The sequence below is a fragment of the Haliotis rufescens genome, unplaced genomic scaffold (assembly GCF_023055435.1).
Source record: "Haliotis rufescens isolate VD_foot unplaced genomic scaffold, xgHalRufe1.0.p SCAF_3, whole genome shotgun sequence".
NCBI lineage: Eukaryota > Metazoa > Mollusca > Gastropoda > Lepetellida > Haliotidae > Haliotis > Haliotis rufescens.
The window spans coordinates 57,477,211-57,489,396 of record NW_025964001.1 but is presented as its reverse complement, the minus strand read 5'-3'; the positions used below and the strand labels follow the sequence as shown (position 1 = coordinate 57,489,396).

Genomic DNA, 12,186 nt, shown 5'->3' with positions numbered 1-12,186 from the left:
CAATGTTAGACCATCTGTATTTTTTGTGTGTCTCATCTCCTGACTGTCCTAAAGTTCCATCCCACTCAAAAAAATAGAGGGAAAGACAAAAGAGTGCTTAATGTCCACCCATTTGCCTTAAATACATATCATCATCGACGTGAATTTGTTTCTGAAAATCTGAAGGTAATTCTGCCTATTCTTTTGTTTTCCCCATCTTTTATTCTAATGGTTAAGTTTTCCACGTTACAGCTCTCAAACTCGCAACCGATGCTCCTCAAATATAGCACAACACTGCACAACTTATAAGTTGTATTCTAAATCAAAGGCAGTTTGTTTTTTAATTTTCACTCATTTTTCCCTACATGACTAAGTACATTTGCTATAACAAATAGTGAGTATGATTAATGAGATTTGTATGTTTATTTTCTGGCAAGAAAATATATTTGCAACAGTGAAATAGAACACATGTTTCTATCAATTGATAACATGAAGTTACAATAAAGTTGTCATCTTGGCTTGGTGTAAACTTGTCTTACTTTATCCGGGAGACTGTTCTTGTCAAACTGAAGAAGTTTTTTCAGGAAGTTTGGATCTCCAAGCATCTGCTTGGCAGTTGACCAATCTGGTTTCTTCTGGAAGAGCACGCAGACTGCATTCATCACAGTCTCTACCAGCAGTGGGGGGCTTGAATACACCCTGGACAGCAACCAGGTCAGGGTTACAAACATATCATGACAGTCTTCTAGGTAACAAATATATGACAGTCTCCACCACCAGCAGAGTTAAAAACATATCATGCTAATATTGCTTTTCTAATACCCCCATTCCACTAGGTGATGCTCTTCTGCGCTCTACCCACTCTGAGGGAGCGCCATAGATCTCCTGATTTTTCGGTTATCTAGGGGCACTTACGATCTGATTACGTTCAGATAGCGCTCCTGTTGCGATCCAATAGCGATGTATGCTATCCAATAGCGACTTGAAGACTTTGGCAATCAAGTAGTTCTCTGATTACGACCTTTGCGATCAAGTAGTGCTCCGATGCCGATCTCGGCAATCAAGTAGCTATCTGACGGCATTCTTGGCAGAGTGCCACAGAACTTTGTGCAAGGAAGTCGACAGGCGGCGACCATGACGATCATGGAGATCAGTTAGAGATGAGAGAGCAATCCATTAACGCTTTTGGAGATTTTAGCGCTCAAATGGCGATCTATGGCGATTTGTAAGAGCGCCACAGAGTGACGCTTGGTGGAATGGGGGTATTACATTTGCAGTCATGCTAATTCAGTTGTTCTAAGGTACTTTACCTGATTTCTGCTACTGACGCTTTGTCCAAAGTTTCCAGGGAGTTGATGGCAGCTTGGAGTGCTGGCAGAACAGAGGCAAGGTCTAGCTGACATTCCTGAAATCAAAAAACATTTCTGGCTCTTAATTTGGCATGGAAAGATTAACCGTTTTGCAAGTTATGGCATTCGCTTCCCATATTGGACATGGACACTCCACCTGCATCCTGAAGTACCTACATCGGCGTAGTCCTGTACAATCTGCGTCTCCTTCTTCATGATGCCCTCCTCCTCCTCCACGATCTGCTGCACCTGCTCCACAGCATCCTGGTCCTTCTCCAGCTGCTTCAGCAACACCTCCGTGTCCTGCAATCAGGGTTTAGACAGAAGCATGAAAATCAACTACTCAGAATCCCGTCATACAGTGCTTTACTCAGACCAACAAATCTATTTTAACTGCTGGAACTTCTTCATGCAAGAACTGGGTACAAAGAATATATTATGTTCTTCCGTCAGGATGCAATATTCTTGGTTTTCTAAGTCCATTCTATACATTTGTGCATCAAGGATGCACATATCTGCATCATGTAAAACCCTGGTCATATATCGATGTATACCTTGAAAGCATGACAACATTTAATTTGCATGGTTTAGTGTGTCCATGTGGACCTGCTAACTAGAGGCTGTGGGGGGTTCACGGGTATATTTTAAAGTATTTTATTTGTTTGTCTGTTGTTTAACGCCACACTCAGCAATATTCCAGCTCTATGACGGCAGTCTGTAAATAATTGAATCTGGGCCAGACAATCCAGTGACTGACATCATGAGCATCAATCCATGCAATATTGGGATTCGATGACCTGCATCAACCATGTCAGCAAGCCTGACCACCCGATCCTGTTAGTCGCCTTTTTAAACAAGCATAATCGCCTTTTACGGATAGCATGGGTTGCTGAAGACCTATTCTTCAACAGATTTTCATGGGTCTTTTTGAAAATAACCTATGGACCCATATGACAGAAACAAACCAAAATACCTTCTTGTTATTGAACTGATACCCACTATTACCCCACTGAAGGTTAAATTCAAAATTCAATACAATCAAGCCTTCATATGACATAAGTCAGAGATAAAACCAATAGCATTCCTATTTCTGATATGATCTTTCTCCATTAACCCCTGTGGCTGCCTCCAGACAGTATGTCCTCACCCTGGCCTTCTCCTCAATCTTCGGCCCCAGGGACACTAACTCATCCTGCATCTCCCCGACCAACGAGTTGGCCTCCGACAGTTTGAACAAGCCGATCTGGAGACGATCTCTGGCAAACAAAAATACATTGTCAGTGATAACCAACTTGCTATTAATAAACTCCCTCTTGTTGTCAAACCTGTTATTCATTAATTCCTCCTTGTTGACTAACCAATCTGTTATTCATTAATTCCCTCTTCTTATCCAACTAATCTATTATTCTTTCACTCCTTCTTGTCTGGCCTAGCTATTATTCATTAAATCCCTCTTGTCTAACCAACCTGTTATTCATTAACTCCCTCTTGTTGTCCAACCTGTAACTGTTGTTCATGAACTCCCTCTTGTCTAACCAACCTGTTATTCATGAACTCCCTCTTGTCTAACCAACCTATTATTCATTAAATCCCTCGTCTAACCAACCTGTTATTCATGAACTCCCTCTTGTCTAACCAACCTGTTATTCATTAACTCCCTCTTGTCTAACCAACCTGTTATTCATGAATTCCCTCTTGTCTAACCAACCTGTTATTCATTAACTCCCTCTTGTTGTCCAACCTGTAACTGTTGTTCATGAACTCCCTCTTGTCTAACCAACCTGTTATTCATGAACTCCCTCTTGTCTAACCAACCTATTATTCATTAAATCCCTAGTCTAACCAACCTGTTATTCATTAATTCCCTCTTCTTATCCAACTAATCTATTATTCTTTCACTCCTTCTTGTCTGACCTAACTATTATTCATTAACTCCCTCTTGTCTAACCAACCTATTATTCATGAACTCCCTCTTGTCTAACAACCTGTTATTCATGAACTCCCTCTTGCCTAACCAACCTGTTATTCATTAACTCCCTCTTCTCTAACCAACCTATTATTCATGAACTCCTTCCTGTCTAAACAACCTATTATTCATGAACTCCCTCTTGTCTAACCAACCTGTTATTCATGAACTCCTTCCTGTCTAACAACCTGTTATTCATGAACTCCCTCTTGCCTAACAACCTGTTATTCATGAACTCCCTCTTGCCTAACCAACCTGTTATTCATGAACTCCCTCTTGTCTAACAACCTGTTATTCATGAACTCCCTCTTGCCTAACCAACCTGTTATTCATTAACTCCCTCTTGTCTAACCAACCTATTATTCATGAACTCCCTCTTGTCTGACCAACCTGTTATTCATGAACTCCTTCCTGTCTAAACAACCTATTATTCATGAACTCCCTCTTGTCTAACCAACCTGTTGTTCATGGACTCCCTCTTGTCTAACCAACCTGTTGTTCATGAACTCCCTCTTGTCTAACCAACCTATTATTCATTAAATCCCTCTTGTCTAACCAACCTGTTGTTCATGAACTCCCTCTTGTCTAACCAACCTGTTGTTCATGGACTCCCTCTTGTCTAACCAACCTGTTATTCATGAACTCCCTCGTCTAACCAACCTGTTATTCATGAACTCCCTCGTCTAACCAACCTGTTATTCATGAACTCCCTCTTGCCTAACCAACCTGTTATTCATTAACTCCCTCTTGTCTAACCAACCTATTATTCATGAACTCCCTCTTGTCTGACCAACCTGTTATTCATGAACTCCTTCCTGTCTAAACAACCTATTATTCATGAACTCCCTCTTGTCTAACCAACCTGTTGTTCATGGACTCCCTCTTGTCTAACCAACCTTTTGTTCATGAACTCCCTCTTGTCTAACCAACCTATTATTCATGAACTCCCTCTTGTCTAACCAACCTATTGTTCATGAACTCCCTCTTGTCTAACCAACCTGTTGTTCATGAACTCCCTCTTGTTGTCCCTGAGCATCTTGGAGTAGAGCCTGATGAGCTCCATGTAGCTGCTGGGTGTGGAGTAGTAGCGGCGCCTCATCTCCAGCCAGTACTGCCCCGCCTTGTCCGTGATGCTCTTGTGTATCTCCACACACGTCTCCGCCACTCGCTCCTGGAGAACCTGCAGACATCATGGTGAGTCACAGATTCTTTCCATGGCCAAACCAGGATTTTACATATCAGTTTCATGTTTTTACAGATTAAGCCGGGGGCATGGGTGGCCCAGTCGTCTAAGGCACTGCGATTCACTGTGCAGAGTTGCGTCCCTTGGGCACGCCAGAAACCTATGATTGTGGGTTCGAATCCCGGTTCGCCCCGATTATGTTTCTAGGTTTGTCAGCACCATACCCGTGCTCATGGGTTTCACCGAAGTGGCAAACGTCTGATACCTGCATCACTTCGAGCTTTCCTCCCACATTAAGCTGACACGCCGTGATATAACTGGAATACTGATAAAAGCGGCGTTAAACACAACTCACTCACTCACTACAGATTAAGCCATTCCAGGATAACATGCATCACTTTTGCAGCTTTATAAAGGCTGAACTGTTCATAAAGAAGCCACATCGTGGAATAGACATTCCATCACTATTATGTAAAGAAAAGAATTAGTAACAATATCTCAACTGAAGTTTGTAGAACACATCCTCACCTCGAGATCATACTTGGGGTTGGCTATGAACTCTGTGTCCTGGAAGAAGACCTGGGCCACACTGAGCATAGCTTCATCCGACCACTCATCATACCAGTCGATGGTGCAGCAGTTGATGAGGGCGGGGTTCATGCGGCACCGCTGGCGGAATATCCCCCCGGCCGGACTCATGGTGAGGACCACATGGAGGTTCCTCCTCACTCTGGAGATGAAGAACTGATACACAGCGGTGCGGGTGTCGGGGATGTCAGCCTCGGACGCCGCCCCCTTCAGGTCCATGTTGATGCCATCCAGTTCCTCATTGTCAAACAGGTCCGGTACCTCGCCCGAGTTCAGGATGCAGTTGATGTCTTCTAGGAATGTTTCCTGGAAATGTATTTATGTATGCACTCAGTCATATTCCAGCTAAATGACGGTCTTTAATCCAGCCACCACCAGACAAACCAGTGATTGATGTTATGAACAACATTAAACACCATCTGGGTATGAGGATCAAACATACTGAGCACGACCACTCCAAACATTAAGGTCACTGGGCCTCTGTTCTAACCTGGAGTCACCATGGGGTGTGAAACAAAAGTATCAGTCTCAGTCTAGCATGGATTACCTTGACAATGTCCGAGTCAGTCAGCAAGAAGGCTGTGTTGATGCCCTTCACACCGCTCTTGAGGAACACCTTCTTGAGGTCGTCCCGGAACTCAGGGATGCTGTATGTCTTGTGTAGAGAGAGGCGGAAGAGCTCACAGTTGGCGATGTGGCTGGCCAGATGGATGATGGTGGACTTCCCTGTCCCATCCAGACCCACCTGTAGGGGGAGACACAGACATGGGCAGGTGTTGGTGTAGAGGGTACTACAGAAATGTAACCAGGTACCTTTCTGTATACAGTAATATACCATGACAGAATCTGTAATACAAAATTGTACCTCATATGGCATTAAAGTGGCTACAACTCCAATACAGCCATGGATGATTGAACTGCAGTTTGGCATACTGGAAGCCCATTGGCTCCAGTACAGTGACAAGGCTAGGATACATTTCTTTAGTACCCCACACGTCAATAGGCCCTTCACAACAACAGATGTTATCAAGTCATGGAGTACTTTAAATAGAAAAAGGTAACCAATCCAGAAAGGACTTCTCACACCAATTCTTGTAGAACAGCTATGTCTGAATAGCATATCTGTTCAAAGGCATTCCTTGAAACTGACGACATGATACATCTTGATGAGTCAAGTTTTTAATGTATAGATTCCTTATCCGACACTCCTGTCCAAAAGGATGTCCTAGAGAGTTTCCTAGGAGGTGTCCTAGGGGGTGTCCTAGACTCACCAGCAGGAGATGGCCTCCTGGTTGTCGGAACACTCTTGCAGCTCGGACTATATGTTCCACTGCATCTTTGAAGAACACAAGTTTGGAAGCCTACAAATAAAAAAAGCTGTTAATATCAACAAATCTAATGTGATACCAAAATACTGGTAACTGGAACATTTTATAGAAAATACTATTAAGCTTCCTAAATAGTACTAAACTGACAGGCAAAAGTCCACTTTAAAAATAAGATTGCAAAAATTTAAAAACACAAGTTCAAACAAAATCAATGCAAAACACATTGTCCAAACACAACAATGCTTTAAGCAGAAAATGATACTCATCCATAGCACGATTTTTTGGTAGAAAATGCAAAAAAGTGAAAAACATGTGCTACATGGGCAGCTATAACTACACATGTAATAAGGGTATATAAGTTATACAGATGGCATGTCTGACACTCACACTGATGAAAAACACGAAAGAAATGCCAGGACTGACAACCAAACAAAGCAAGTGGGCCCTGGGAATAATACAGATGGAAGCCACATTGCTAGAACTTTTGGTTGCTCCCGTGTTGCTGTAACTAACTTATGCAACGTTACAGACAGACTGGGCACAGATCAGACAGGCCAAGACCAGGCAGACCCAGGGTAACTATGCCCAATGAAGACCGGTACTTGCATACATTGCATCTCCGGCATCGATTCCTGACAGTGACGAATGCCTTAGGGCATATGATTAGTCGACAGACAGTGGCCAGGTGACTCAGGGCTCAAGGAATTAGGGCTTACAGACCTTACAGAGGATTGATTGATATGCCCAGACTGTACATTGTTGAGGACAGTTATTAACAGCGCAAGATTGATATGCCCAGACTGTACGTCGTTGGAGCAACATGACAGGCTAAGTGAGGGTCGTCTTTACTGATAAAAGTCGGTTCTGTCTGTTCACATCCTCCAGCCAACCGACAAGAACTGATCCTGGCCATCTAAGAAGAATGGCGACATATCCCACATGACGTCATCAGAAGACTGACTTTTTCTGAGCACCAGAGTGTTTTTGCGTGTCTTGTAGCAGGGGGTAGTCATACACGCTAATAATATGATGTGTCAATGAATTTGAGCGACTTTAGATGGGTGTGCCCTTTGTCCTTTACGTTAAAAGCTTGTTTTTGCCGCCCAACCTCAATTCAGGCAAATGTCATGCCAATATCAGATGCTGTATGAATCTTATATTAAATGTGATTTCGTTGAGATTTTGATGTTTTCCATACATTTTACTTGATGCATCTATCTTTTGTGGTTTGTAAACCAAATTGATTTCAAACTATGGTAAAGTTTCTTTTTAGCTAGTTTCGTTTACTTCAGCTAGTTTACTCCAAGAAAACAACACATAATGTTCCTGCATTATGACATGGCAGGCAATACTTTTTATGTAGGACATACCTAAACTACAGAAACATTCCTCCTCACATTTAATTCCTGCAGATGATGAAATTCACAGTGTTTTCATCTTGTTTTACTTTAAATATCCCATATACAAAGTTTAACTATTCATGCATATGTGAATCATATCTGTCACATCTTGAACAGTTTGTTGAAAAGAATTATCATATAAAAAAGTACACCTGTTTAAACACTGGATGAAAATCAAATAATGAATTTACTGTGGCCTAAAAATGAGCAGAATTTTCATGCAAGTGTTTGAATGCCTGATATATCCCTGCATTACTCCCTCGACTGAAGATCAATTGATATTGATGCTATTTATTTCTTTTACAGAGAATAAACCATTTTAAAACATGTTTACTGCATCATTCCACTTGAGTACATCGTCGGCAAGGACCTGTGACAATCTAAACAAACCAAAGACATGAACACAAAAGCCGTTGGGTTCACCTTGGTGTTGCCAGAATTGAGAGTCATGTACTGCTCTTCGAGGACCCTGGTCAGCTTGGCCCGGTCAGTGAGAGGTTTGTACACTCGCTGGATCGTCCCATCATCCATGTCCGAGAAGTCCCCAAACAGGACACTATCGGTCATCAGCTTCTCTGCTGTCCATGTCACCTACAGCAGGATTTAACACAGTCACTTGAGCAAACTCTTCAGCTTTCTATACATAAATCAAATATTATCACAGAAACCAGACCTGTTTTCCAAGTATCAGTAAACATTATGATTATATTCAGTTTTTGTTTGTTGTTTAACGCAAAACTCAGAAATATTCCAGCTATATGACAGCGTTCTGTAAATAATCAAGTCTGGACCACACAATCCAGTGATTGACATCATGAGCATCGATCCACCAAGTTGAGATACGATGACGTGCATCAACAAAGTCAGCGAGCCTGACCACCCGATCCCATTAGTTGCCTATTACAACAAGCATAGTCACTTTTTACGGCAAGCATGGGTTTCTGAAGACCTATTCTAACCATTCTATTCAGTTTTTAGAAACCATTGCAATGACAGAAACTAAATTCGAAAATGATTTAACCTTTCAGCAATAACAGATACAGATACCTTATATACTGAAACTCTACTAAGATCCCTTCAACATTGGGAAAACGTGCTTGACTTAGCAGCCTAGCTCTAACTTCTAACCCTGCATTGTAATTCAACAAGCAACCTGCTAGTTATAATTCAACATCAGGGAAATTATTTTGGGCCATTTCTATACCCGAATGAAAAATGGTATTAGCTATAAATCGAAGAATCATTGTAATATCCAAGCATCCATCTTGACACCAACCTTGAAGTAATCATGCATGTTGTCGGAGAGAATCTGGAAGAATACGAGGCGGTCATCGCTGCTGACCAGTCTGTCGTGGAACACCCTGGTGGCCTCGTGGGCCAGGAGCTGGGCACAGTTCTCCTTCCCCACGATCACCGACTCATGGGCCTGCAACAGCCCCTGGATCACCTGCACAGACATAGGACAGCCTTAGACATTTAACTCTGGTCCAAAGGAATGTGTGAACCTTATTTGACTAGTCCTCAGAATTTGTAGCTAGTTCTGTTAAAACAAGACTAACATGATAACCATGACTACATTTTCTGTCAGTTTTATTCAGTTCTGAATCATTGACAACTGCAATCTCATTAAAATCAGATCAAATCAAAAATCTGAGACATCCCATTCAGGGTCACGTCAGACCGACTTTTGCACGAACTTTAACCGACCAATGGAATGACCAATCAGAGGGCAGCTTTCTTGTGCTTTACGGCACTAATTTCAAATTGGCGACTACGCTTTGAAACATATTTTGACAAATTTGAAACCTGAACAAAACAACATCCTGGAATGGCTAATATATGGTCTAGATTGTATGGATACAGTCATTAAACCCGTAACTATCGTTCAGAGTTAAAGTTTTCGAGGCTGCATGTTCAGAAATCACATTCCGACTGTCACTTTCATAATCTGGTAAGCGATGCTCTGATTGGTTGGATGAAAGGTCATTCTGACGTGACCCGTCATGGGATGTCCTCAGATCTTTGTTTAGCGGTAGCGAGAACTGAGGTCTGATTTTAATGAGATTGTGACAACTGGTTCAGAATAATAATCCTCAAATGCCGCGAGGCAATTGTTGTCTGCCATCATTGAACAAGCACAAGCATCAGCACAAGCTGGTAGTTTGTAAGGTAGGAGACGAGTGTGAACTTCAAAGGCTGGAGGAGGAGACAGTGAGTCCATGTTGTTTTACGCCTCATACAGCAACAGTTTTGGAACCAGGGGATGGGGACAGTCGGGATGGTGGTTCATATGTTGTGACCACTCCCACCTCCTTTTCAGGCCTCAAAGCTGCGACTAAAACGGTCACCATTTCAATTTGTCTACTGTCTAAACTGTAGACACAAAATAAGTAACAGCTGATCATGGAAACCACATCTGCTAATAATTGTACTCGCGAATAATTCCTCCTAAAATCGACAATGAATCGAAATACGAAGCAGTAATTGTCCAGAAGGTGGATATCCAGAAAAAAACAGGATCCTTGCTAATGAGGTTTCAATGTATGATGTACTGAACAATCAATCAGTGCACAAAATTTTACTTAAGATACCGTATTCGACGTAATAAGCGCCCCTCTCTAATAAACGCCCACGGCAATATTTGCTAATATATTGGCTAGTGAACAATCCCAATTAGCACCCCTTCCGATTGATTAATGTACACAAGACTTATTTATTCACGTATAATACGCACTCGTTATATGCACACTTAATTATGGGCAATTAAATTCGGGAAAAATATATCTGTCGTACATAAACATTTCAGGCTGTCAGCATAAACCAAGAAATTTATCTTTCAACTCAACTTTTTTTTCACTAAAGTGATATTCTAATTTTGAGAGCGACCTGGGCACTTATTACGTCGAATACGGTAACTAAAATGAAAAGACACTAAAAGACATATTGTGCATCATCAGAAGTAGACAGTAAAAACCTTTACACTTAATACCAAAGCTTGTAGTGTACCTTGGAGAGATCTCGGATATTGAACGTGTAGTGCGACTTGGTGGGCGTCGGCAGCATGCTGCTACACATGCGGTAGTAGACAGCGATGCTGGCCGAGACAAGCGGAAACAAGCAGTCCGTGACCTCTGGCATGAACTCTCCGTCCTGGAGGAAGCGGCCCAGCTGGACCTGGTAGATGTGTTGCAGTGACCGTGTGGACGGCGTCGGCAGTGCCAGGATGCTACAGACAGATACGCAGTGCAGTGTGACGTGCAGTGGGGAAAAACATGCCTTGACTAGCCCAACTAAAACTAGGGATGCATCGTAATAGTCCATTGCCAGATGGCAGTACAAGTTAAAATGACACCAGTTAGTTTGTTTGTTGTTTAAAGCCGCACTCAGCAATATTCCAGCTATATGACAGCGGTCTTTAAATAATCGAGCTTGGACCAGACAATCCACTGATTGACATCATGAGCATCGATCCACGCAATTGGGATCGATGATATGCATCAACCAAGTCAGCAAGCCTGAGCTACCGATCTCGTTAGTCGCCTTTTACGACAAGCATAGTCGCCTTTTACAGCAAGCATGGGTTGCTGAAGACCTATTCTACCCCGGATCTTCACAGGTCGATACCAGTTAGCTTTGATGAAGTGTCACACTGCTGATAGCATCGAAAGATGAAATAAGAGGAAAGAAATATTGCAAATCATTATGTTGTCCATTCATTTCCCTTGACAGAACAACCTGGCATGTAGACCCATTGTGATCAAACTAGATGCATTGCCATCTTCCATGGATCAAGGGAAAATATCAATAGTTCAACGTCAATGTTGTTTTTCACTATCCATAGAATCGATAGATTAATAAAATTAAAAAATACTGTTAAACATTTACATTAACAATTTCATGAAAACACTATGTTTGAAACGTCATGATGGTATCCACGTTGTATAAATCATCGAAATGGTTAGCTACAGTCCTAGGCACTCTCGTCTCTGCAAACATGATCTCTTTAAACGTGCTCCAAGCTATGCATCTTAGTTCTCGCTACAGCTAAACAAAGATCTGAGGACATTCCGTTAGGGGTCACGTCAGAACGACCTTTCGTTCGACCAATCAAAGCGTCGCTTACCAGATCATGAAAGTGACAGTCGGAATGTGATTTCTTATCACGCAACATCGAAAAGTCACGGGGTATTCCAAACGATAGTTACAGGCTTAACGACTGAATCCATACACTCTAGACCATCCATTAGCCATTCCAGAATGTTCTTTTGTTCGGGTTTCAAATTTTTAATCAAGAACTTGTCAAAATATGTTTCTAAGGAAAGTTGCCAATCTGAAATTAGTGCCGTAAAGCATGGGAAAGCTGCCTTCTGATTGGTTAATGTTGACTTCTTGT

The 12,186-nt window shown here is 42.0% G+C and overlaps 1 protein-coding gene across 2 annotated transcripts in view; it reads right to left on the bottom strand.

Annotated features, from left to right (window-relative positions):
- LOC124115408 (dynein axonemal heavy chain 6-like) overlaps window positions 1-12,186 on the bottom strand; it is a 135,847-nt gene that overhangs the window by 32,209 nt on the left and 91,452 nt on the right. For both annotated transcript variants that reach the window (XM_048403119.1, XM_048403120.1), the window contains 11 exons: window positions 10,800-11,019; window positions 9,070-9,240; window positions 8,217-8,384; window positions 6,337-6,426; window positions 5,613-5,810; window positions 5,006-5,371; window positions 4,293-4,474; window positions 2,476-2,584; window positions 1,506-1,631; window positions 1,290-1,384; window positions 519-678 (listed from right to left, as the gene is read on the bottom strand). In XM_048403119.1, the coding sequence (XP_048259076.1) occupies window positions 519-678; window positions 1,290-1,384; window positions 1,506-1,631; window positions 2,476-2,584; window positions 4,293-4,474; window positions 5,006-5,371; window positions 5,613-5,810; window positions 6,337-6,426; window positions 8,217-8,384; window positions 9,070-9,240; window positions 10,800-11,019 (1,885 nt within the window). The remainder of the gene's footprint in view (window positions 1-518; window positions 679-1,289; window positions 1,385-1,505; window positions 1,632-2,475; window positions 2,585-4,292; window positions 4,475-5,005; window positions 5,372-5,612; window positions 5,811-6,336; window positions 6,427-8,216; window positions 8,385-9,069; window positions 9,241-10,799; window positions 11,020-12,186) is intronic.